Source organism: Rattus rattus, chromosome 3 (genome assembly GCF_011064425.1).
Source record: "Rattus rattus isolate New Zealand chromosome 3, Rrattus_CSIRO_v1, whole genome shotgun sequence".
Taxonomy (NCBI): domain Eukaryota; kingdom Metazoa; phylum Chordata; class Mammalia; order Rodentia; family Muridae; genus Rattus; species Rattus rattus.
Genome location: NC_046156.1, coordinates 160,754,394 through 160,780,770, shown reverse-complemented (window position 1 = coordinate 160,780,770; position 26,377 = coordinate 160,754,394). Strand labels below are relative to the sequence as shown.

The 26,377-nt window shown below is 36.7% G+C and overlaps 1 protein-coding gene across 1 annotated transcript in view; it reads left to right on the top strand.

Moving 5' to 3' along the window:
* The first annotated feature begins 1,696 nt into the window (after positions 1 to 1,696).
* The window catches only part of LOC116897106 (cadherin-12), a 123,764-nt gene continuing 99,083 nt past the window's right edge, over positions 1,697 to 26,377 (top strand). The window contains exon 1 of the mRNA XM_032898748.1: positions 1,697 to 1,911. Within this exon, the coding sequence (XP_032754639.1) occupies positions 1,770 to 1,911 (142 nt within the window). The 5' untranslated portion in view covers positions 1,697 to 1,769. The remainder of the gene's footprint in view (positions 1,912 to 26,377) is intronic.

The window sequence follows — 26,377 nt, the reverse complement described above, 5'->3', positions numbered from 1 at the left end:
AAATATAATATAAACACCAAATTTGACACCATAAACATATTTATCTACATGGATCCACATCATAGCATTATTAATAGGTGGAAGTAAGCCACAGATTCTGTGCCCCAGAATGATAACCCCCTTTGTCTTTTGTTTTCCTTCTTTCTCTCTCTTCCCCACCCCAACTTATTTTCCCATTTCTTCTTTTTTTCTTCTCCAATATACAGTTTTCATTCTGGGAGATGAATAATGTAGTGCTATAAATGATAAAGAAAAAAAAGTTCTATGTGCATTGAAGATAAATGAATGTTTATATAGCATTTTAACTAAAGATAATTCTTGTTCACTGATATTACCAAGCAAACACACGTGTCTTAAATAGGAAATGATCTTGAAAATGTGAGCATTGCCCTCCAGATTGATGCCAAATAATATAAGGTGTGTAAGGCAACAACACTGAGGTGTAGAGCTTAAAAGTCTTAGTTTTAGAAAAACTGAAAATAAAGTATCAGAAGCCTGTGCTGAAGGGAAGACAGATTGGATCAAAATGGTGTCAGTACCAATTCATGAATAAAGCATTAGGAACAAAAATGACGGATGTCTTTTCTGTAACTATTTCCTGCCAAGTGCCAGACAAAATCTCAGATTGCAGTTCAATATGCATTAGCAAAAATATAGCAATGGGTAAGTAAGTAGATCATAGCAAGCACAGATATATGGATGTATTCTGGGATACTGATTTAAAAGCTATATACTGTATTGATGGCTGATATTTTATTATTCATACACTTTTTTATTTAAGACATATCTTACCACTATCAAAATCATATGTGATTAATAAAGGTTCTTTAATCTTCACCTGTTATATCACTTGCCTACCTATTGGAATTTGGTTTTAAAAATTTAATTCACCTTCCAAACGATTCTGAAGTTTATAAATTTTCCCCATGAAAAAATAGAAATATAAAGTACTTCTTATACCTGGATACAAGAATAGAAATGACTACCATATGTTAACAACAGACATATGTCATATAAGATTCAAGATATTAAGATCAATCAGTTCATTCATCCATCTAGCCATTAATTTCTTGCGTCACATACTAAATAGGATCAAATGTATAATACTTATTATTCTAAATATAAAATATTTATACTTAAGCATAAGATACTCTCCTTGACAGTGGATTACCTTCATCTAAGGAGTCTCACAACAGTAAGATCTAATGATAACTACGTGAGAAGTGAGTAGAAGAGATGAAACTCTTTAGTTAACATGATTAAAGGAAGTACCAAAAGACAAAACAGGTGATGTGGAGGGCGTATTTTATGTATTTTTAAATTAAACAGATTGTTTACTGTGAAAAGTATAGAATCGAGATGACAAGAATAGCGTTTATCATTATGCCCTCAGCTCAGTTTAACTGCTTAAATTACTCCATGTGCCCGTTTTAATCTAAGGGTTTTAACATTTTCTCCAACTCAGCATAGACTCGAGTCCATAAATGAGGTCTAACTTATTTGATTTGGGAAGAGATGGCCTGCCATTTTCTTGTTTTAAGGTGTGGCTGTGAAAATGAAAGATTAAGTCACATCCCAACTTTAGGATAGTTAGGTCATTTTAGTTTTGGGAAGATGATTTTATCAAATGTTTTATCCTTAATAAATCTAAACATAAGCATTCTTTTCTTCTTTCAGTTTACTTGGGTCAGGAGAAGCAGTTGGGCTGTGATGTTGATTTTGTGTTATCACTTTCCCCTCAAGGTGTCATTAGAACAGCATTGCCAAACATGGACAGAGAAGTCAAGGAGCAGTACCAGGTCCTCATTCAAGCGAAGGACATGGGAGGACAGCTCGGAGGACTCGCTGGAACTACCATTGTCAACATCACCCTTACTGATGTCAATGACAACCCACCTCGATTCCCAAAAAGTATGTCACTTACCTGTTAAGCATGCTCACAAACGCTTCCAGAAAGAGTATCGTACCATGTGACATTTTATTATTTTTCCACATAATATGTCTTGATTATGGGTTCCCTCCCTCTCCTCCTCCTAGTTCCTCAACATCTTTAACACTCCCACCATCCTAAGTTTTACTGTTTATCATTAGAAAACACAAGCTTCTAAGAGATGGCAACATTTTTTAAAAAACTAAAATACACCCTGATATATGTTAATGCTGTAAAAAGTTAAAACATCTCCAAATACTATTAATCTTTAGAAAGCAGGTTACAATGGACAAAAACTTGCATGTCTTATAACTTTAAATTTTCAAGGAAATTATGCTTAGTGCTATGTTAATAGGATAGACTATAATTGTGTGATCGTACTTATTAAACTGAACAAAAATTCCATTCTAACACTGAATTAATTTACTGTCATAATGGTTTGCTTACAAAAAAATTAAAAGTGCAAAATAGGAGGTAAGATAATTATAAACATATGTTATACCACTTTCTATATTACACAATTGTCATATGTGCGTTTTGTGAATTATTTTATCAAGTGCATGTGTTGAACCATTTTTAGATATTTAGTTATTTCTGAAGATGTTGCTATAACCTTACTTCCATTCTGATATTTATCTCATTTTAGACTCACAATAGGTGAGAATTGCTTTACTTTCTGGGATAATAGAATGATTCTCACCTATTTCCTCTATGTTACTGTATCCCTTGTTGAAAATGATGCTTTTCACTCATGCTCCATCCAGTTTTCTCTCGAGTGTTGTATTTAACACCAGTTGGTATGTCCTCATTTCATTTTCTGATGTATTTACGAGGACTTTTTTCTGTGTTTCACAAAACTAGAACATTACGGCTAGGTACTTTCATTCATGGTTTTACATGGAGCACTAGGAAATCATTCATCATTATGTAGTTAGTTTCCTGAGCAGTTGTAAATGAGGTAAAATGCAGAATATTTCTCTTTACACTTTTGTGTCTCTGCGTTTACCTAAGAAAATACCTTATGATGATGCTATTTCTCTCATTAGATGATCTTATTTTATTTTTCTGAATTTTACCTGCATTTTCAGAGCTTCTCTTAAAAATCAGAGTATATTTTCTTGTGGACAGCTTTTAATTCATAATCAATAGGAATCTAGTAGTCAAATATTATGAATGGCAATTAGAAACCAGAACACTTTAATGCACACTAATTCGTTCAATTTAGCCATCCATTACATGTACATATTTCAAACGTCCATGCGATCTATGATAATGATGTAATATTTTTCCTCTCAATTTTTTAATTAAATAATTCACTAAAATCTTGATTTATACTTTGAAATATATAGAACAAATCATTACTCTATAGGATGCTATGATTAATGAGATGGAAATGCTTCAGAGCATTTTTTCACCTTATTCTGTTTCTACAAGTAACAAATACATATAAAGAGAAGCATACAGTGCTTTTGGTTCTTTGGTTTAATGCCTTATTTACTAGTATTTCTTTTTGAACAATAAAAGCTTTTACTTATGCTACCTTCCCTCTATTTTTTTAGAACTCCTTTTTTCTTCATTCCTTATTTCCTTCCACCCATCCTTCCTTCCTTCTTTCCTTCCATTATTCCTACTTGTGCCATACCTTAATAACTTGAACAAAACCATTTACAAAACTGCATTTGCATAAAAATACAATTAAGGACATGGATACTGTTTGAATCTTGTGCACAGAATTTGCCTCATGTTCCTATTCACATATGCGAAAACAAGGGTTTTCAAAGGCAGACAAGAGAAGCCACTCTCTGTGGAAAGATGCAATCGCAGAGGGTAATTGTAAGTTTGAACAAGTACTCAGATAGACAGCCTGGGGCAACACGATGTGGCAGTATTGGAATGTTACCAGTGCTGTGTGTGCCACGTGCTTCAGGGTGACAGCCTGGGATCTGAACTGAAGTAGAAACAGCACTCTGCTCACATCTGTGAAAGCAGAACACGAGTAAGGCAGTCGGCTCTACTGATATTTACTCATGTTTGTTTGTTTGTTTGTTTGTTTGTTTATCAAACTTGTGCCACATCAGATTAAAGAAGAATATATATGCTGCCCTGGCACAACAAGTTATAGTAGAACTAAGTGCATCCTCTCGCACTGAGGCCAGACAAGGCAGCCCAACTAAGGGAGGGGGATCCAAGTGAAGGGAATACAACAGATTTCAAGGTAGCTCCTTCTCCAATTGTTAGGGGACCCATATGAAGACCAAGCTACACATCTGCTGCAAATATTTAGGGGCCTCAGTTCAACCCATGCATGCTCTTTTGTTGGTGGTTTCATCTCTGTGAGCCCTCACAGAGGGCCCAGGTTCACTAACTCTGTAGGTCTTCTTGTGGTGTTCTTGACCCATGAAGTTCCCTCAGTCTTTCCCCTGTTTCTTCCAAAGTCTCCCTGAACTCTGCCTAATGTTTGACTCTGGGTCTCTGTATCTGTTTCCATATACAGCTGGATGAAGCCTCTCAAAAAGTAGTTATGTTAGCCTCCTGTATGCAAGCATAGCAGTGTCATTAATAGTGTCAGAAGTTGGCTCTCTCCCTTGGGGTGTGTTTCAAGTTTGGTCAGTCATTGTTTGGTTGTGTCCTCTATCTGTGCCCCTTCTTTATGACTGCATGTCTTATAGGGAGGACAAATTTTGGGGAGATTTTGTGAGTGAGTTTCTGACCCGATCCCTCCACTGAATGTCTCAGTTGGCTATAGGATGTGGCCACATCAATCTTCATATCCCCAGTGACTAGAAGTCTTATCTAGAGTCACACCCATAGACCCTCACGAGCAGCCTTATTATCAGGTCTCTGTCTCATCCCAGAGATGCCATCCTCACATCAGTCTTCAGTCTTCTCTCTCCCAGCTATCTTCTAACCATCTCCCATCCCTGTCCCCACACCTGATCCCCACCCCTTCTCTTACCCAGATTCCTCCTTCCCATCTACCTCTAATGTCTACTTTATATCCCCTTCTGAGTGACATTCAAACATCCTCCCTTGGACTCTCTCTATTACTTACCAGCTTTGGGTCTCTGTATTGCACATTGCAGCCAATATGCTCATATAATTGACTACATGCCATTCATATCTTCTGAGTTTGGGTTAAGACAATCAGATTGATATTTTCTAGTTCCAGCCATTTGGCTGCATATTTCATGATGTATTTGTTCTTAATAGCTGAGTCTTATTCCACTGTAGACATGTACCACATGTTCTATATCCGTTTTTTTTGAGGAACATCTAGATTATTCCCAGTTTCTGGCTATTATAAATAAGGCTGCTATGAAAATAGGTGAACAAGTATCCTTGTGGTATTTGTTGTGGTATGGTAGATTTCCCATGATCAAGGATAAGCAGAATTAACATAGTTAAAATGAACTTTTTAGCGAAACGAATCTCGAGATTCAACACAATTTGCATCAAAATTCCAACTTCATTTTTAACAGATCTTCAAAAAACTAGTCTCAACTTCATATGAAAACAAAAATTCAGGATAGATAAACAATCCTGCATAATAAAAGGATTTCCCACGGTATCACCATCCCTGACCAAAAGCTGTACTACAGAGCAATAGTTTAAACAAACAAACAAACAAACAAACAAACAAACAAAAACCTGAACGGTATTAGTACAGAGATAGAGAGGTCGATCAGTGGAATAGAATTAAACACTCAGTAATAAACCTACAGACCTATGGATACTTGATTTTTGATACAGAGGCAAAAACATGACGGAAGAAAGACAGCGTCTTCAATAAATGGTGCAAATCTAAGTAGATGTCTGCATGTAATGAAAACAGAGTCATATTTATCAGGCTGTGTGAAAGTTCATGTCAAAGTGGATCAAAGATCTCCACATAGAACCAGACACATTAAATCTAATAGAAGAGAAAGTAGGGGGAAATTCATGGACACATTGGCACAGAAGACAACTTCCTCAATTGAACACGAATAATTTAGTCACTAACATCAACAATTAACAGATGAGACCTCATGAAATCTTGTGTAGGACAAAGTTCAACATCAATAGGACAAAATGGCAGCCCACAGAGCAGAATAAGATCTTCACCAGCCCTACATCCAACAAAAGACCCTTGTATTGAGTTCAGTTGTGATTTTCTGTAATATTCTCCTAATTTAGAGCAAATCTTCTTTGATGAGAAATGGTAGCTACACTTATCTTTGGGTATAAAGATAAAATTTCAAATGTAGTAAAAAATGATGCTGGTCCAGCAAAGTTTTTAAAGATTATATTCTAGTGTCAATGACTTCAGATGTCCAGGGAGGAAAGATAGGTATCCAGTAATAGGTATGATTTTTCCTGTTGATTGAGGCTTCAATAAATCGAATAGCTGTTGCCAATGGTATGTGAGTTTCACTAATTCAGTCGATATATATATATATGTATATGTATGTGTGTATGTGTGTGTGTGTATTTTTTCCCATCCTGTCCTTTGTCATACTTAATGCACGCTGCAACTGGGTAAAACTCTTTAATTGATTTGCTCCTTTGTCAGCTGTCATAGTATTTTATGGAACATTGGAAGCCACGGGAAAGAGGCTTTTGTGCTGATCCAGCCTCAGTCATCCAACTGTGTGTGTGTGTGTGTGTGTGTGTGTGTGTGTGTGTGTGTGTGTGTGTATTCCTCTGTGTATTCCTTATAGGAAATTATGCCATGTGTCCTGACAATGCTCTCCACAAAGACTGTAGACTAAAATAAAGCTTAGTGCTTTACACTACAACCTCCTTTTGAATGGTTGGTCATAGAAGTCCCGGTTACTCCCAGTATACTTTTTCCGTCTTATTTAATTTAATTAATTACTTAATTTATGTTTATTTTTCTCATTCTTTAAATTATGACTGCAGTTTTCCCTACCTCCAGTCCTGCCACCAGACCCTCACCATACATACACACACACACACACACACACACACACACACACACACACACACACACACACATCCTCTCGCCTAGAAACTTCTCTTCCATTTCCCTTCAAAAAATAGTAGGTCTCCTAGGAATATTATCCAGAAAAAAAAATCACAGTAAGCCTAACCACCTCCCTTTACATTACAGCTAGATGAAGCAACTGATTAGTATGTATAGGGTCCCAAGAGTAAGCAAAAATTCAGAGACACTGTACTCCCACTGTTAGGGGTCCTCAAGAACTTCAGGCAATGCACTAGTAATATTTGCAGAGGACATAACACTCTTAACGTGACATCTTTGGGATTGCTACTTTAGTCTCTGGGAGCTCCAACCACCAAGAGCACTGCTTTAATGATTATGTCGGTTGAGTTCTCATGGTCCCCTCTACCCATCTGTCTCCTACTCTTCATCCTTCTCTGCTCTTCTACAGGGTTCTCTAGCTCTGACTAGTGTTCAACTGAGGAACAATGCATCTGCTTTCCCATCATTTGTTATATGATGGCTCTCTGACCACAATTGAATTAGACAATGATCTATGAGTACAGAATGTCATTAAGAATCATTTCATTGACTTTTTTCTTTCATTTTTTTCAATGATGTTTGGTTTTATTTTGGATCTATGAGCATTCCAGCCTCTAATTTTTGGCCATCCAGTCAGAGTCAGTCTGGTTCTACATTTTGGGAATTGGACCTCAAGTTTGACTGTTTTGGTTTGCCACTCCCACAAACTCTGACCTACGATTACTGCAGTACACCTTGTAGGTGGGACAGATTGTAAAGTAATTTTTTTAAAAAAAAATTAGGTTGATGTACTAGTCTCACTGCAGGAACAAGGGCTCTTTTATAACAAGAAATATAGCCTTTGGTTGACTCTCAGGGTTTGTGGTTGGACATTACACACTTAGGACATGGGACTCAGGTGAATTGAGCTGTATATGTCATGAAAACTTCCTTCCTGAAGTTTAGCATCTATGGTCTCAAGAAAAAACTGACTCTTGTGAGAAGTTAGCAAATTGCATAAGATAGATCATTAATATTACAGGCTTTTCAATGCCAAAATCTCTTTTTCTTCTAATTTTACATAATGTTGAAGTAAAAACATAAATTTCTTGTATCTGCCGGTCGAGAACATATTTATTAAAATATCTGTGAGGGCATCCTGATGCACTTGAATGCAGTTACTCAATTACATCAAAACAGAGAGGATAGAATGCAAATGTCAACTATAGTACTGTAAGGGCTTCTCTATGGTGGTATTTGATGTCTATTTAAAAGGACCTAAAATATAAGGCATAATATTTTAGAATCATGGAACATGTTCTCATTTTTTGCATAAAGAATATATATTCCTCCTTTAATTTTGCATTTCTTTGTATTGAGATCATTATAAGTAGCATCATTTAGAAGTTCAACTCTCAGAAGGAAAATGAAAACATGATATATTTGAAAACAAAGACCAATTTATTTTCAGACTAATTATCTTTTAGTTGGTATAGTCTCCACACCAATTAAGTAGCAAACATGACAAAACCATAAACTGAAATGACATGAATTTTTATATTAATGTCAAGAAAGATCCAATTCAGATATGTGAATATCTTGAAGAGTTCCTCACAGCCAATAATAATTGTTTTTGGCTGCCTGAAAATATGTTAAAAAAATAACTTGCTTAGATGAACCTTAAATGACCATTATCATTGCTTAAAAAAGCACAAAATAATGCCTTTCTTATAAATATAATGTTATTGGTCACTGTATGCTTAAATTCCTACATTATGTTATTAAAAATCCATTTCTTTCTCTTTTATTGTACAAAAGCAAGATAAAAATAACTCTTGTGTGTACACACATCATGCATATGTCAACTGTTTGTTTATTATTTTTGTATTTTAAAATTGATCAACTGTGCTCTAGGAGAAGTAGTTACATAGTTGAAAGGCTGAGAGCTGTGGTGCTGACTAGGGAGTTACTAAATGTCATGTACTATACAGCATGACGTGCAGGCCGCATTATATTTGACTCATAACAATGGCACAGAATTTCCTCAATTTTAGGGAAAATAGCAAAATATTAAATATTCTTTAAATTCATTAAATTATTAGAGCATGCTTAAGAACATTTCCAAGAGCCTTTAAATTTCCATCATTATCTTTCTGGAATGGAAATTTCGATTTTATTGTCCCAAAATAACCTCCAGGTAAATTAGGAAAATACCCAAGAGCAAATTAGCAATGTTGACTCAGAAATACAGTTACTATATAATAAAACAACCTGCTTAGTGACATAGAAATATAAAGGATGTTCTTTTCAAAAGTGATCTCCATTCCAGTTATGTTACTTGTACAGTTTGTTATTTCTACAGTCAAAGTTATCTTTATGGGAACTCTGCCAATAACCTGCAAATTATAATGATTTCCATCGTTTTAATATTAATCAAAATAGTTAGATAACAAAATTATATGTTTTATGAACCAAAACCAGGCAATATATAAATATATATTATTTGTATTTGTAACCAGAGAAATAGTTTGTCCTGACATTTTATGTGGCACTAGATAGTATCGAAATCATGTATGTCTGCATATGCTGTTTTTTCAGGTGTTTTTGAGACAAAATTTGTATTATTTAGCCCAGCAAAGTTTAAAACTCACAATATTCACTTGTCAATCTTCCAAGTTATGCACCTCACCAACTAATTATCACAGAGCCGAAGTCCCTTGCTCCATCTCCAATACCTTCTCAAATTCCTTTTAAATACCATTGGGCTTTAATCCACTTCTTTTTCAACAATATGTTTTGATTTTATATATTAGTGAAGTCACTGGATTTTTTTTCTTTAATTTAAATGAATAGATTAGGAACTTTTGGAAGGAAAAAGAAAACACAAGGGGTTACTTGTTCATTCACATAAAAAAGCAATATATTTTGTTACAGAAGAGAACTGGAGGTGTATTGTTCATTGTGTCCTAGACTACTTGCCACCTGACCCTACATGTCCTTGGGGGTTGGAGGTGAGATGACAGAGTCAAGGACACAGACTGGAGGATCAGGTAAGGAATAATATGGAGCAAAGACTGAAAGAATGGCCGTCCAGAGACTGCCCCGCCAGGGAATCCAGCCCATATAAATAACACCCACCAAACCCAGACAATATTGCTGAGGAAAAGAAGTGCATGCTGACAGGAGCATGATATAGATGTCTCCTGTGAGGCTTTGCCAGAGTATGACAAATAAAGAGGCAGAAAATTGCAGTCAACCATTGAACTGAAAATGGGGTCCCCATTGGAAGAGTTAGAGAAAGAATTAAAGGAGCTGAAAGGGTTTGCAACCCCATAAAAACACCAACCAACTAGAGCTCCCAGGGATTAAACCACCATCCAAAGTGTACACATGGACAGACCCATGACTCCAGCTGCATAGGTAGCAGAGGATGACCTTGTTGGGCACTAATGGGTGGAGAAGCCCTTGTTCTTGCCAAGGCTCTACCCCCAGCATAGGGGAATGCCAGAGTTGGGAGGTGGGAAGAGGTGAGTGGATGAGTGGGGAACACCATCATAGAAGAAGGGGAGATGGGATAGGGGGTTTATGGACTGGAAACCGTGAAAGGGAAGAATATTAGAAGAAAGAAATTGAAGATTTTAAAAGACGGAAAGATCTCCTATGCTCACGGATTGGCAGGATTAATGTAGTAAAAATGGCCATTTGCCAAAAGCAATCTATAGATTCAATGTAATCCCCTTCAAAATTCCAACTCAATTCTGCATTGAGATAGAAAGAGAAATTTAAAAATTCATTTGGAATAACAAAAAAACCAGGATAGTGAAAACTATACTCAACAATAGAAGAACGTCTAGGGGGAATCACCATCCCTGAACTCAAACAGTATTACAGAGTAACAGTGATAAAAATTGTATGGTTTTGGTACAGAGACAGGCAGAAAGATCAGTGAAATAGAATTGAAGACCCAGAAATGGACCCACACACTTGTGGTAACTTGATCTTTGACAAAGGAGCCAAAATCATCCAATGGAAAAAAGATAACATTTTCAATCAATGGTGCTAGTTCAACTGGAGGTCAGCATGTAGAAGCATGCAAATCAAACCATTCTTATTGCCCTGTACAAAGCTTAAGTCCAAGTGGATCAAGGACCTCCACATCAAACCAGATACACTCAAACTAATAGAAGAAAAAGTGGAAAGAGTCTCGAACACATGGACACTGGAGAAATTTTCCTGAACAGAACACCAATGGCTTATGCTCTAAGAACAAGAATCAACAAATGGGATCTAATAAAACTGCAAAGCTTCTGTAAGACAAAGGACACTGTTGTTAGGAGAAAACAGAAATCAACAGATTGGTAAAACATCTTTACCAATCCTACATCTGATAGAGGGCTTATATCCAAAATATACAAAGAACTCATGAAGTTAGACTCCAGAGAGCCAAACAACACTATTAAAAATGGGGAACAGAGCTAAGCAAAGAAATCTCAGCTGAGGAATATCAAATGGCTCAGAAGTACCTAAAGAAATGTTCAACATCCTTAGTCATCAGGGAAATGCAAAGCAAAACAACCCTGAGATTCTACCTCACACCAGTCAGAATGGCTAAGACCAAAAACTCAGGAGACAGCAGATGCTGGTGAGGTTGTGGTGAGAGGAACACTCCTCCATTGTTGGTGGGATTGCAGACTGGTACAACCTTTCTGTAAATCAGTCTGCAGGTTCCTCAGAAACTTGGACATTCCACTACCTGAGGACCCACTATACCTCTCTTGGGCATATACCCAAAAGATGCTCCAACATACAACAAAGACACATGCTCCACTATGTTCATAGCAGCCTTATTTATAATAGCCAGAAGCTGGAAAGAACCCAGATGCCCTTCAACAGAGGAATGGATACAGAAAATGTGATACATCTACACAATGGAGTACTACTCAGCTATCAAAAGCAATGACTTCATGAAATTCATAGACAAATGGATTGAGCTAGAAAATATCATCCTGCGTGAGGTAACCCAATTGCAGAAAAACATACATGGTATTTACTCACTGATAAGTAGATATTAGCCCTAAAGCTTGAATTACCAACGATGCAAACTACAGACCACATGAAATATAAAAAAAAAAGGTTGACCAAAGTCTGGATACTTCACTCCTTATTAAAATTGGGAACAATAATATCTATAGGAGGAGATATGGAGGCAAAGTTTAGAGCAGAGACTTCAGGAACGGCCATTCAGAGCCTGCCCCAAATGGGTATACATCCACCAAAACTAGGTAAGATTGATGAAGCTAAGAAGTGCAGCCTGACAGGAAGTGGATATAGATCTCTCCCGAGAGACACAGTCAGAGCATGTAAAATACAGAGGTGAATGCTAGCAACAAACTACTGAACTGAGAACGGGACCCCTGTTGGAGGAATTAGAGAAAGGATTGAAAGAGCTGAAGGAGTTTATGACCCCATAAGAACAACAATGGTAACCAACCAGAGCTGCCAGGGACTAAACCACTACCAGAAAACTATACATGGACTGATCTATGGCTCCAACTGCACATGTAGCAGAGGATGGCCTTGTTGGGCACCAATGGAAAAAGAAGCCCTTGGTCCTGCCAAGGTTGGAACCCAGTGTAAGGGAATGTATGGGGAAGGGCGTTAGTGGGGATGTATGGGGAGGGGAACAGAAGAAGCAGCTTCTAGAAGAAGCAGAAGGGAGGGAATATGTGGCTTATGGACAGGAAACTGGGAAAGGGAATAACATTTGAAATGTAAATAAAGAAATATCCATTAAAAATAAGAAAAAGAAGTAATACTGCAGCAAGTTTTTTGAACACTGCTGCAAGCTCCTTAATGCCTTCTGCCTGTGCCCCATTGTCCACCCGAAAAAGCATCTCTTCTAAAAACAGATCCTGATTAGCTGGCATTGTCTCCACTAGCAATCCTTGGTCGCTCAGGCAGTCCTGAATTACATCTACAGGCAAGAGATGCTTTTGTGGCATCATGGCCCCCAGCATTTACAAAGAAGTGACTCTGCCATTTTTCTACAGTATATGCTGTATTTTATTTTTTTTTTATAATAAAAATGATATGCTTTCACTGTTATTATTTAGGGAGTTTCATTTAAACATGTTCACTTTTTGTCTGTTCAGTGGATTGCATTCATTAGTAGCCATATTATATTCCTCAAAATTTTATATTTTATATATATGTTTAGGTATGTGTGTGTTTATATAAACATATGTGTATATGGCCATCTTGTTCTTAATGCTGAAAAGATATGAATTGAAATAAATATCACAGTACTTCTCAAACACAATTGCATTATGAATCAAATAAATAGATGCATCTATGAAATATAATTTAATTATAAAATAGAATTATCATTGAAATCATCATTTTTACCAATAATAAATAGTAATTAAATCTCAATGCTGTGACTAGAAAAAATATTTTTATATAAATCAGAAATTGAGAGGAAATTTTCTGGAGTATATCAGAAGAATTTAAAGAATTGAAGAAGAAAATATATTCCAAGGACATAGATGTGTATTTTAAAAATCTTTAATGCATGTCAAGCATAGCATATGTAGGGGCCAGCTTGTTGTATATTTGAACATATGGCCACAGAAAAAAAGTGTTTACAAAATGCAACAGTGATGAAATGGTGATATTCATTTGTGTATTGGGGAGTTGTGCTTTCACTGGAAGGTGATACATATGCCAATATGTTAGAACAATGACTATTATAATATGGTATATTTTGATGCAGAAGACAATGTTAGTGAGTGCCTGTGCAATCATCTGCCTTACATGAGAAAAAAGCAGATAAACGATTAATGCTAATTGTATCAAGAAAGACATTGGAACCTTTTGGATCCAACATATATGTAACAAAAAATGAAACTACAGAAGAAACTTTAATAATAAGAACATGACATGTTTTGTTCTGCTAATGAAATGTCTTCTGGAAGAAATGAACAAGATATGTTGAAAAAAACCGAGGTTTAAAAAGCAATGAATAGCCTAGTAAGAACACCAGTGGAAGGGGAAGCCTTTGGTCCTGCCAAGACTGAAACACAGGTGATTGTTGGCAGGAGGGTGGTAATGGGAGGAGGATGGAGAGGGGAAGCCCATATAGAAGGGGAGGGGGAGGGATTAGGGGAATGTTGGCCCAGAAACCGGGAAGGGGAATAACAATCGAAATGTAAATAAGAAATACTCTAGTTAATAAAGATTTAAAAAAAGATATAATAGAATCTAAGAAGTATTTCTAAGCAAAACATAGAAACTGTAAATAATGTTCAAGGAATAGATAAAATAAATAAGATTAATGACAATACACTTCAACTAATTTTTGTTCAAGGATAAATAAGAATAGGGAACAGATAAAAATAGTAATAAACACAAATGTCTGAAATTTTTTATTTATAATTTTATTAGAATGGTGGCAATCTTTAAATATAAAAATAAAACAATTATAACACTATCATTTATTTAATGTTTTCTAGTCTATATTTAATTTTAATTTTTTATCTTTATAAACTTGGATATTTCTTATTTATTTTTCGATTGTTATTCCCTTTTCTGGTTTCCAGGCCAACATCCCCCAACCCCTCACACTCCCCTTCTCTATGGTTGTCCCTTCCCCATCCTTCCCCATTACTGCCCTCCCCCAAACAATCATGCTCACTAGGGGGTTCAATCTTGGCAGGACCAAGGGATTTCTCTTCCACTGATGCTCTTACTAGGCTATTCATTGTTACCTATGAGGTTGGAGCCCAGGGTCAGTCCATGTATAGTTTTTGGGTAGTGGCTTAGTCCCTGGAAGCTCTGGTTGGTTGGCATTGTTGTTCATATGGGGTCTCAAGCCCCTTCAAGCTCTTTCAGGTCTTTCTCTAATTCTGTCAACAGCGGGCCTGTTCTCAGTTCAGTGATTTAATGATGGCATTCGACTATGTATTTGCTGTATTCTGGCTGTGTTTCTCAGGAGAGATCTAAATCCGGTTCCTGTCAGCCTGCACTTCTTTGCTTCATCCATCTTTTCTAGTTTGGGGGCTGTATATACATGGGCCACATGTGGGGCAGGCTCTGAATGGGTGTTTCTTCTGCCTCTGTTCTAAATTTTGCCTCCCTATTCCCTCCCATGGGTATTCTTGTTCCCCTTTTAAAGAAGGAGTGAGGCATTCCCATTTTGGTCATCCTTCTTGAGTTTCATGTGTTCTGTGCATCTAGGGTAATTTGAGCATTTGAGCTATTATACACTAACCAATGAGTGCATACCATGTGTGTTTTTTTGTGATTGGGTTACCTCACTCAGGATGATATTTTCCAGTTCCATCCATTTGCCTATGAATTTCATAAAGTCATTATTTGATAGCTGAGTTTTAGCTATCCTGAGTTGTTTGTTATTCCCGATGAATTTGCCAATTGTTCTGTCTAACCCTCTGAAAAATTGGATTGGTATTTTGATGGGGATTGCATTGAGTCTGTAGATCCCTTTTGCTAAAGTGGCCATTTTTACTATATTAATCCTGCCAATCCATGAGCATGGGAGATCTTTTCATCTTCTGAGGTCTTCTTCAATTTCTTTCTTCAGAGGCTTGAAGTTCTTATCATACAGATCTTTCACTTGCCTGGTTAAAGTCACACCAAGGTATTTTATATTATTTGGAACTATTATGAAGGGTGTCGTTTCCCTAATTTCTTTCTCAGATTGTTTCTCTTTTGTGTAGAGGAAGGCTACTGATTTATTTGAGTTAATTTTATACCCAGCCACTTTGCTGAAGGTGTTTATCAGGTTTAGTAGTTCTCTGATGGAACTTTTGGGATCACTTAAATATGCTATCATATCATCTGCAAATAGTGATATTTGACATCTTCTTTTCCAATCTGCATCCTTTGATCTCTTGTTGTTGTCTGATTGCTCTAGCTAGAAGTTCAAGTACTATATTGAATAAGTATGGAGAGAGTGGGCAGCCTTGTCTAGTCCCTGATTTTAGTGGGATTGCTTCAAGTTCTTCTCCATCTAGTTTAATATTAACTACTGGTTTGATGTATATGGCTTTTTACTATGTTTAGGTATGGGCCTTGAATTCCTATTCTTTCCAGGACTTTTATCATTACGAGGTGTTGAATTTTGTCAAATGCTTTCTAAGCATCTAATGAAATGATCATGTGGTTTTTATCTTTCTGTTTGTTTGCATAGTGGAATACGTTGATGGTTTTCCATATATTAAACCATCCCTGCATGCCTGGGATGAAGCCTACTTGATCATGATGGATGATTGTTTTGATGTGCTCTTGGAATTGTTTTGCTAGAATTTTATTGAGTATTTTTGTGTCGATATTCATAAGGGAAGTTGGTCTGAAGATCTCTTTCTTTGTTGGGTCTCTGTGTGGTTTAGGTATAAGAGTAATTGTGGCTTCATACAAGGAATTCAGTAGCACTCCATCTGTTTCAATTTTGTAGAATAGTTTGGATAGTATTGGTATGAGGTCTTCTATGAAGGTCTGATAGAATTCTACACTGAAACCATCTGGACCTGGGTTCTTTTTGGTTGGGAGACCTTTAATGACTGCTTCTATTTCTTTAGGTTTTATGGGGTTGTCTAAATGGTTTATCTGTTCCTGATTTAACTTTGATACCTGGTATCTGTCTCGGAAATTGTCCATTTCCTGCAGATTTTCAAATTTTGTTGAATATTGGCTTTTGTAATAGGATCTGATGATTTTTTGAATTTCCTCTGATTCTGAAGTTATGTTTCCCTTTTCCTTTCTGATTTTGTTAATTTGGACACACGCTCTGTGTCCTCTCGTTATTCTGGCTAAGGGTTTACCTATCTTGTTGATTTTCTCAAAGAACCAGCTTTTGGTTGTGTTGATTCTTTCTATGGTCCTTTTTGTTTCTACTTGTTTGACTTCAGCTTTGTGTTTGATTATTTCCTGACTTCTACTCCTCCTGGGTGTATTTGCTTCTTTTTGTTCTAGAAGTTTTAGGTGTGCTGTCAAGCTGTTGAAATATGCTCTCTCCTGTTTCTTTCTGCAGGCACTCAGAGCTATGAATTTTCCTCTTAGCACAGCTTTCATTGTGTCCCATAAGTTTGGGAATGTTGTACCTTCATTTTCATTAAATTATATGAAGTCTTTAATTTCTTTCTTTATTTCTTCCTTGAGCAGGTTATCATTGAGTAGAGCATTGTTCAACTTCCTTGTATATGTGGGCATTCTTCCCTTATTGTTATTGAAGAATACTTTAGCCCGTGGTGGTTTGATAAGACACATGGGATTATTTCTATCTTTCTGTATCTATTGAGGCTTGTTTTATGACTAATTTTATGGTCAATTTTGGAGAAAGTACCATGAGGTGGTGAGAAGAAGGTACACCCTTTTGTTTTAGGATAGAATTTTCTATAAATATCTGTTAAGTCCATTTGGTTCATGACTTCTCTTAGTCTGTCTACATCTCTGTTTAATTTCTGTTTCCATGATCTGTCCATTGATGAGAGTGGGGTGTTGAAATCTCCTACTACTATTGTGTGAGGTGCAATGTGTGTTTTGAGCTTTAGTAAGGTTTCTTTTACGTATGTAGGTGCCCTTGTATTTGGGGCATATATATTTAGGATTGAGAGTTCATCTTGGTGGATTTTCCCTTTGATGAATATGAAGTGTCCTTCCTTATCTTTTTTGATGACTTTTGTTTGAAAATCGATTTATTCCACTTGGACTTAAGCTTTTGTATATTAGAATGGCTTCTTTTTTCCAGCTTTGTCAAAATTTCTTCATCTGTCTGTCTCTGTAAATTGCCACCACCCTTTGTGATTCTTGAAAATTGTTTTGTTCTGTCTAACTCTTTGAAGAATTGGATTGGTATTTTGATGGGGATTGCATTGAATTGTAGATCGCTTTTGGTAAAATGGTCATTTTTACTATATTAATCCTGCCAATCCATGAGCATGGGAGATCTTTCCACCTTTTGAGGTCTTTTCTTCTTCAGTGTCTTAAAGTTTTTATTGTGCTGGTGATCTTTTACTTGCTTGGTTAAAGTCACACCGAGGTATTTTATATTATTTATTTGGCATTATGAAGGGTGTCGCATTGTTTCTCTTTTGTGTAGTAAGGCCGATTGTTAATTTTATACCCAGCCACTTTGCCGAAGGTTTATCAGCTTTAGTAGTTCTCTGTCTTTTTAAGTATCTTAAATATACTATCAGGTCATCTGTGTTTCCTTTTTTCCGATCTGGCAGCAAGAACTATATTGAATAAGTAGGGAGAGAGGGCAGTTTGTTCAGTCCCTGATTTTAGTCCTCCTTGCACATCTATGTTTAGTTTTTAATCCATGTCTTTTATTGAAATGATCATGGTTTAATTGATCACGGCCATTGATGTTGAGAGATATTAAAGGGAAATTAAATGATTGTTGCTTGTGTTATATTCAGTGCCCATTTGGATGTGAGATTATGTTTATGACCTGGGCTTTTTCTTCTCTTTGTTTTTAACTGGTTTATCTGTTGCCATTTAACTTTTTGGCCTGGTATTAGTTTCTTTCCTTTTTTCAAGTTTTGTTGAATATAGGCTGTAAGATCTTGCCTCTTTTTCTTACTTGATTTTATTTGTGTCCTCTCGTTAGTCTGGCTAGGGTTTATTTACCATTTTTTCTGTTGATTCTTTCTATGGACTGTTTCTATTTGGTTGAGAAAGATATTTTGTAAATTTGGTGTTGTCATGGAATATCTTGGTATCTCCATCTATGGTAATTGAGAGTTTTGCTGATTATAGTAACCTGGGCTGGTATTTGTGTTCTCTTAGGGTCTGTGTGACATCTGTCCAGGATCTTCTGGCTTCCTTAGTCTCTGGTGAGAAGTCTTGTGTAATTCTCATAAGTCTGCCTTTGTATGTTACTTGGCCTTTTTCCCTTACTGCTTTTAATATCCTTTCTTTGTTTCATGCATTTGGTGTTTTGATTATTATGTGACGGGAGGTGTTTCTTTTCTGGTCCAGTCTATTTGGAGTTCTGTAGGCTTCTTGTATGTTTATGGGCATCTCTTTCTTTAGGTTAGGGAAGTTTTGTTCTATGATTTTGTTGAAGATATTTACTGGTCCTTTGAGCTGGGAGTCTTCACTCTCTTCTACACCTATTATTCTTTGTTTTGATCTTTTCTTTGAGTCCTGTATTTTCTGTATGTTTTGGACCAGTAGCATTTTCGTTTTACATTACCTTTGTGCTTTCTTTATTGCTTCTATTTCCATTTTTAATCCCTTCACCTGTTTGATAGTGTTTTCCTAGAATTCTTTGAGGAATTTTTGTGATTCCTCTCTATAGGATTCTACTTGTTTATTTATGTTTTCCTGCGTTTCTCTAAGGGAGTTCTTTATGTCTTTTTTGAAGTCCTCTGTCATCATGATCAAATGTGATTTAAATCAAGATCTTGCTTTTCTTGTGTATTTGGATATTCAGTGTTTGGTTTGGTGGTAGAATTGGGCTCCGATGATGGCATGTAGTCTTGATTTCTGTTGCTTGGATTCCTGAGCTTGCCTCTCACCATCAGGTTTTCTCTGATGTTACCTTGTTCTGCTATTTCTGACAGTGGCTAGTCCATCCTGTAGGCCTGTGTGTCAGGAGTGCTGTAGACCTGTTTTCCTGTTTTCTTTCAGCCAGCTATGGGAACAGAGTGTTCTGCTTTCAGGTGTGTAGTCTTTCCTGTCTACTGGTCTTCAGCTCTTTCTGTGGGTGTGTGTCCTGAGTCCACCAGGCAGGTCACTTGGAATAGAAAATTTGGTCTTACCTCTGGTCCTGGGGCTGAAGTTGCTCCTGGGGGACTCTTTTTGAGCTCTCCATTAGGGAGGCAACCTGAAGGGCCTGCCCCATCTTTTCCTAGGTCCCTGGTGCACTGGGGTCCCAGATTACGTTTGGTGTTTTCCTCTGGAGTCAGAAATGTGGGCAGAGTGTAGTCTCTTCTGACTTCACAGTTGTGTCTGCCCCTCTGAAGGTTTAGTTCTTCCTCCCACGGGATTTGGGTGTAGGGAGCTGTTGACTGGGTCCCTTCAGATCAGGGTGGTGTCTGGACCAAAGGGTACCTGCTGCTTGAGTACCCCTATCTTCCGGTTCCCAGAGGCCCTATACTGTTTCCTCTTGGTCCAGGGATGTGGGCAGGGGTGGGAAGTATTGGTGGTCTCTCCTGCTCTGCAGTCTCAGGAGTGCCCAGCTCTCCAGGTGGTGAACTCTCTCTCACATGGGGTTTGGGAGCAGGGAGCTGTGGGCTGGGATCAGCGAGGTTCTGGCTCCAGGTCTCTCTCTCTCTCTCTCTCTCTCTCTCTCTCTCTCTCTCTCTCTCTCTTTTTTTTTAAAATTGGATATTTTTTCATTTACATTTCAAATGCCATCCCCTTTCCCCTAAACAACCACACCCCTTTCTGCAGCATGCATTGTGATATTCCCCTACACTGGGGGTTCAGCCTTGGCAGAACCATGGGCTTTTCCTCCCTTTGGTGCCTGACAAAGCCATCCTCTGCTACATATGCAGCTGGAGTCATGGGTGCTTCCCTGTGTACTCTTTGGATGGTGGATTAGTCCTTTGGAGCTCTGGTTGGTTGGTTTTGTTGTTTTTATGGAGTTGCAAACCTCTTCAGCTCTTTTAATCCTTCCTCTAACTCAAATGAGGGGATTGGATCTTAAGTTTCATTTAACTAAAATGAACAAAACAGATGTGATTTGTGTTAGGTACAATATAAAGAGGATAAAAATTTAATTTTTCCTCTCAAAGTATTACTATACATTGAGAGTGATTGTTAAATTAATAGGAAATCATGACAATTGCAATCAAATATTGGGTAGAAATGTGCACATGAGATTAATGTGCAAGAGCATCTACTGGAACATAGAGCAAATATTACTGGATCGTGAAATCAAAGGTTCAGTATCAGTTGTGGATAATTATTCTAAGACGTGGTAGTAAGGAACAAACATATTCCCAAGTACCGAGAGAAGTAAGAAACATAAAGTGATATGTAAACAATTCCATGTATGGAACGATGGGCAACCTGGCAGCACAAAGATCAAAATAAAGAAATGAAAATATCTCTAAGTAATCACCAAATTAAAGATGGGGAAAGTTCATATTATACCAATAGCAGAAGAAAATTATTTAAGATATGGATGAAAAAACTAGAAAGACTAGTGGGATGTTCCAGAAAGACAAAAAAGTGTAGGTAAGGGTAGAAATTTAAAAGTGATCATTCGCATTTCAGATCAGTGAATAGGAATTATTAAATAATTTGTTTGGTATAAAGTGTAACTAAAATATAATGTGGGAAGAACCTATTAAATTTTCTGTTTTTATTATCCACATAATGTCACGAAAAGGCAACTTGTGAAAGATTAAATCTTTGATAAAATAATTATACCCAACAAAATTTCAAGTCTTCATTTTCTTAACTAACTATTTCTTTAGGAGATCAGTTTACTATTAATTTATAAGAAAACTATGTTTAAGTTAATGTATGTTTGGTACAGTATTAATACCTAATCCTGAGAATCACCAACATGCTCTACTTCCTTCACTGGGAAAGAGATGACATAGATAAAGCAAATAAATGAAATGTTTACATATTTAATGAAGACTTTAAGGAAATATTAAATACATTCTATATAGTTGGTGAGCAATGGAAAGTTATTGATACATTGGAGATGCTGTGAGCTCTTGCCAAGGTCTCCATCATGTTTACTTCTTTGAAACAGAAATAGATGTTATAAATCACATGTATTAATTATGCATAGTGTGTAGAACCAAAATCCTGTTGGCAGTCACTAAGTGATGTAAGTGAGCTGTTCTATAGATCTTTGGAGTTGGTTTATTTGATATTCCAATGCTACTTTCTTATAAGTGTCATAGGAAGACTACTGTTCTCCAAAAATATGGATATGTTTTTAATGTTTCTTCCATTTTCCATAAATGGAAATTTAATACAATGTTAGTTATTTGTACGTAATAATAAGGTACATGTAAGAAGGAAAGAGAAATAGAAAAAAAGGGAAACACAGTCAATTTTCCTCTTTTGTTTATTATGAAAAACTAAACTCATTTATAGTGAGAGCCTTATTTCCTTGAAAAATTATGTAGTATTTTCTAATAATTTTACCAAAGATAGTTTTCTTCAACTTGTTCATTATAAAAGAGGTACCATACATCTACATTAACAAGACCCTTACATCAGAATTTTCACACTGCAGTGGTGATAAAGTCATTTTTTTTAGTTATTCATGTTTTATCGGAGTTTATACATCTCCAATATTTAGTTAAATTATTAAAAGACTGGGATCAAGTGCAATGGGTAAAGTAGTGCTTAACCTAGAAGTAGACCAAAATGCCTCTTTCCTGCTTCCTTCCTGCACTCCACTACACCTGGATTTGTTAATTTTATAGACTGGCCCTTAGCTCAATCCAACCATCAAAACCAATTGTGCACATCTCTTTAGATCTATGTTCAAATGCATCACAAAGTCAGCTTTTAAAATCCATGGTTGGAATCCTTTCATGACAGAAATGGATGTACAGTTAAAATTACTGTCTAGGTCTGCTCCACCTGCTTACTCCAGTATGGCTGTTAAACATTTACTAGATCCTGAATAAGAGTAAATTATTATAGTAGTGTCTGTCTCATAGTCCTAACTTGAGGATAAAATGAACTAACAACAATAAAATGCTTAAAGATCCCACAGAAAATGGAAAGAGATACACAATAGATTGCTAGAAGCATATAATCTACTTCCACAGTAGTTAGTGTTTTAAAAGTATCTTTCTTTCATGTTGACACACATAGTTTTTGAAAGAGGTCCATACATTTCTTTCCAAGTTATCGCTATGGTAGAATAAAAATGAAAACTTTTCCTGTGAGTGAAATAAGTGAGTTGTCCTCTATGTTCATTGACTTATGGGAAAGACATGTCCTTTGCTGCAGAGAAAATGAAAAAGGAAATTAAATTAGCAGACTGCATCAGTAACACAGACAAGAAGTAGGCACTGTTTAATCCCCAGTAGTAATGTCTATGGGACTCCCTGGAAAGCAGTAGATTGATTTGAGTCGCTGTGGGTGAAGGACTACAGTTATTTCAACTGGAACAATGTTACTAGTACTCACTGAGACAATCAGGTATCAGGAGAGGAATTTGAGAAGTTGGGGGGGGTGCAAAGAGTTTCAGAGCTAAGTCTAAATGTGTCTACATTGACACAGTGTGGAATATCCAGGGATGTTATTTAAAATGATAATGAATTATAAATATAAATCTCAAAGCTGTATACAGGGTAGAATTAAAGTATAAAAAATGTTAAGAATAAAGTTAGAAAAATAAGGTTATGTAGTAAATTATTTAAGAAGAGGAGATTTTAAGATCTGTCAGAATCAATGTCTCCTAGATAAGTTAGTCAAGTTGTTCATAGTTTATTTGAAAGATTCCCATAGGCTGAGAACAGTTAGACTTAACTAACTTTTAACTTATCAATGTGATGTTTTAGTGTATCATCATGCCACATAATACAAATATACCATGGATAATTTAGTTAATCATTTTTAATTAATTATTTTATTTGTTTACATTTCAAATGTTGCACACGTTCCCGGTCTCCCCTCCATGAACCCTTCATCCTATTCTACTCCCTTTTTCATCTAAGAGGGTGCTTCCCACCTACCCAGTCTTGCATCACCCCTCTAGTATCATCTTCTCTGCAGCATGCTCCAGAGAAGCTTCCACAGGACCAAGCACCTCCCTTCCCACTAATACCAGATAAGGCAGTCCTCTGCTCCATATATAATGGAAACCATGAACCAGCCCATGTACACTATTTGATTGGGTTTATAGTCCCTAGGAGCTCTGAGGGGCCCAGTTAGTTGATACATTTTTTCTTCCTATGGGGTTACAATCCCCTTCAACTCCTTTAGACTTTACCCTAGCTCTTTCATTGAGATAGCCAGGTTAAGTCCAAAGGTTGGCTGTAAGTATTTGTATTTGTCTTAATTAGGTACTGGCTGAACCTCTCATAAGATTTCATAGCCTGGTAAGCATACCAGGCTCTTGTCTATGAGCAACCTTGGCATGAGCAATAGTGTCTGGGTTTGGTGTGTGCAGATGGGAGGGATCCCATGGTAGGGCGGTCTCAGTATGGCCTTTCCTTTAGTCTCTGCTCCATTGTTGTCCTTACATTTCCTTTAGACAGACACAATTCTGGATTGAAATTTTTGAGATGTGTAGGTGGCATCATCCCTCAACTGGGATCCATATCTATTTACTAGATATGGTCTCTTCAGGTTCTATCTCCCTGCTTTTGGGCATTTTGGCTAATGTCATCCCCACTGGGTCCTAGGAAACTCTTGCATCCCTAGGACTTTCTAGTGGTTCCACCTGTCCCCTCTCCCCCAGTGCTACATATTTCTATTCATTCTCCTGGTCTTCTGGCCTTCTCTCCTATTTCTTCCCATACCTGGTTCTGCCACCCCCAATTTTCCTCCACCTCCTCTCAATGTAAGCAGAGTCACAGGAGATTTGTCATAACTAGAGATGCAAGAGGCCATCCTAACCCTAGTTAGCACTGATTACCTCCCAGAAGACCTGCTCTAACCTAGCTCACAGAGTTGTTCCTTCCTATAGAGAGGGACAGGCTCCAGTTAGGGACAGCAAGGCCAGTTAACACCAGAAATAATCAGATGGCTAGAGGCAAGCAGAAGAACAGAGGCAACAGAAACCAATGCTATGTGGTACCAGCACAACCTAGTTCTCCCACCACAGTAAGCGCTAGATACCAGAATGCTCCTGAAAAACAACATTCTGACATAAAATCCTAACTCATGGAGATTATAGAGGACTTTAAGGAGGATATAAATAACTCCCTTAAAGAAATACTGGAGAACACAAGTAAATAGGTAGAAGCTCTTGAAGAGGAAACACATAAATCCCTTAAAGAAATAAAGGAAAACAAAATCAAACAGGTGAAGAAATTGAGCAAAACATCCCAAAAAGTAAAAATTGAAATAGAAACAATAAAGAAATCATAAATGCAGACAAATCTGGAGATGGAAAACCTAGGAAAGAGTTCAGGAGTTATAGATGCAAGTATCACCAACAGACTACACTAGATAGAAAAGAGAATCTCAGGCATTGAAGATACCACAGAAGATATTAACACAACAGTAAAAGAAAATGCAAAGTGAAAATAGCTCCTAACCTAAAACTTCCTGGGAATCCAGGAAACAATGAGAAGACCAAAACTAAGAATATTAGGTATAGAAGAGATTGAAGATTCCCAATTCAAAGGTCCAGAAAACATCTTCACCAAAATCATAGAAGAAAACTTCCCTAGTATAAAGAAACAGAAGGCCATAACTGTGAAAGAAGTCTACAGAACACCAAATACAATGGACCAGAAAAGAAAATTTTCCAGTCACATAACTTTTCAACAGACTTTTCAACAGAGACTCTAAAAACCAGAAAATCTTGGAGAAATTTTATTCAGACACTAAGAGAACACAAATGCCAGCACAGGCTACTGTACACAGCAAAACTCTCAACCAATAAGTGGAGAAACCAGGATATTCCATAAAAACCAAACTTAAACAATATCTCTCTACTAATCCAGCCCCACAGAGGATACTAGAAGGAAAACTCCAACACAAAGAGGGAAATTGCACCTTTAAAAAACCAAAAAATTATTCATCTCACAATAAACCCAAAAGACGGGAATCATAAAAACATAATACCATCTTTAACAAAAAATAACAGGAACCAACAATCATTGGTCTTTAATACCTCTCAACATCAATGGACTCAATTCTACAATATAATGAAATGGCTAACAGACAGGATAAGGAAACTGAACCCAGCATATTGCTGCATATAGAAAACACACCTCAGTGACAAATATTACCTCATAGTAAAAGACTGGAATTTTTTCTAAGTAAATGGTCCCAAGAACAACCTGAAATAGTCATTCTAATATCCTATAAAATATACTTTCAACCAAAAGTTATCAAATGAGATGAAGAAGGACACATCATATTCTCCCAATGAAAAATCCACCAAGATGAACTCTCAATATTAAACATCTAGTCCCCAAATTCAAGGGCAACCACATTTGTAACAGAAACATTACTAAAGATCAAAACATACACAGAACCTCACAAAGTAATAGTGGAAGATTTCAACACTCCACTCTCATTAGTGGATAGGTCATGGTAACAGAAACTAAACAGAGACACAGTGAAACTAATAGAGGTAATGAACCAAATGAATTTAACAGATATCTATAGAACTTTTCACCCAAAACAAAAGAGTATACCTTGTTCTCAGCATCTCATAGTACATTCTCCAATATTTACCATATAAGCAGACATAAAACAATCCTCAACAGATACAAGAAGATTGAAATAATCCCATGCATCCTATCAGATCACCACAGATACAAGCTGGTCTTCAATATCAACAAAAATAACAGAAA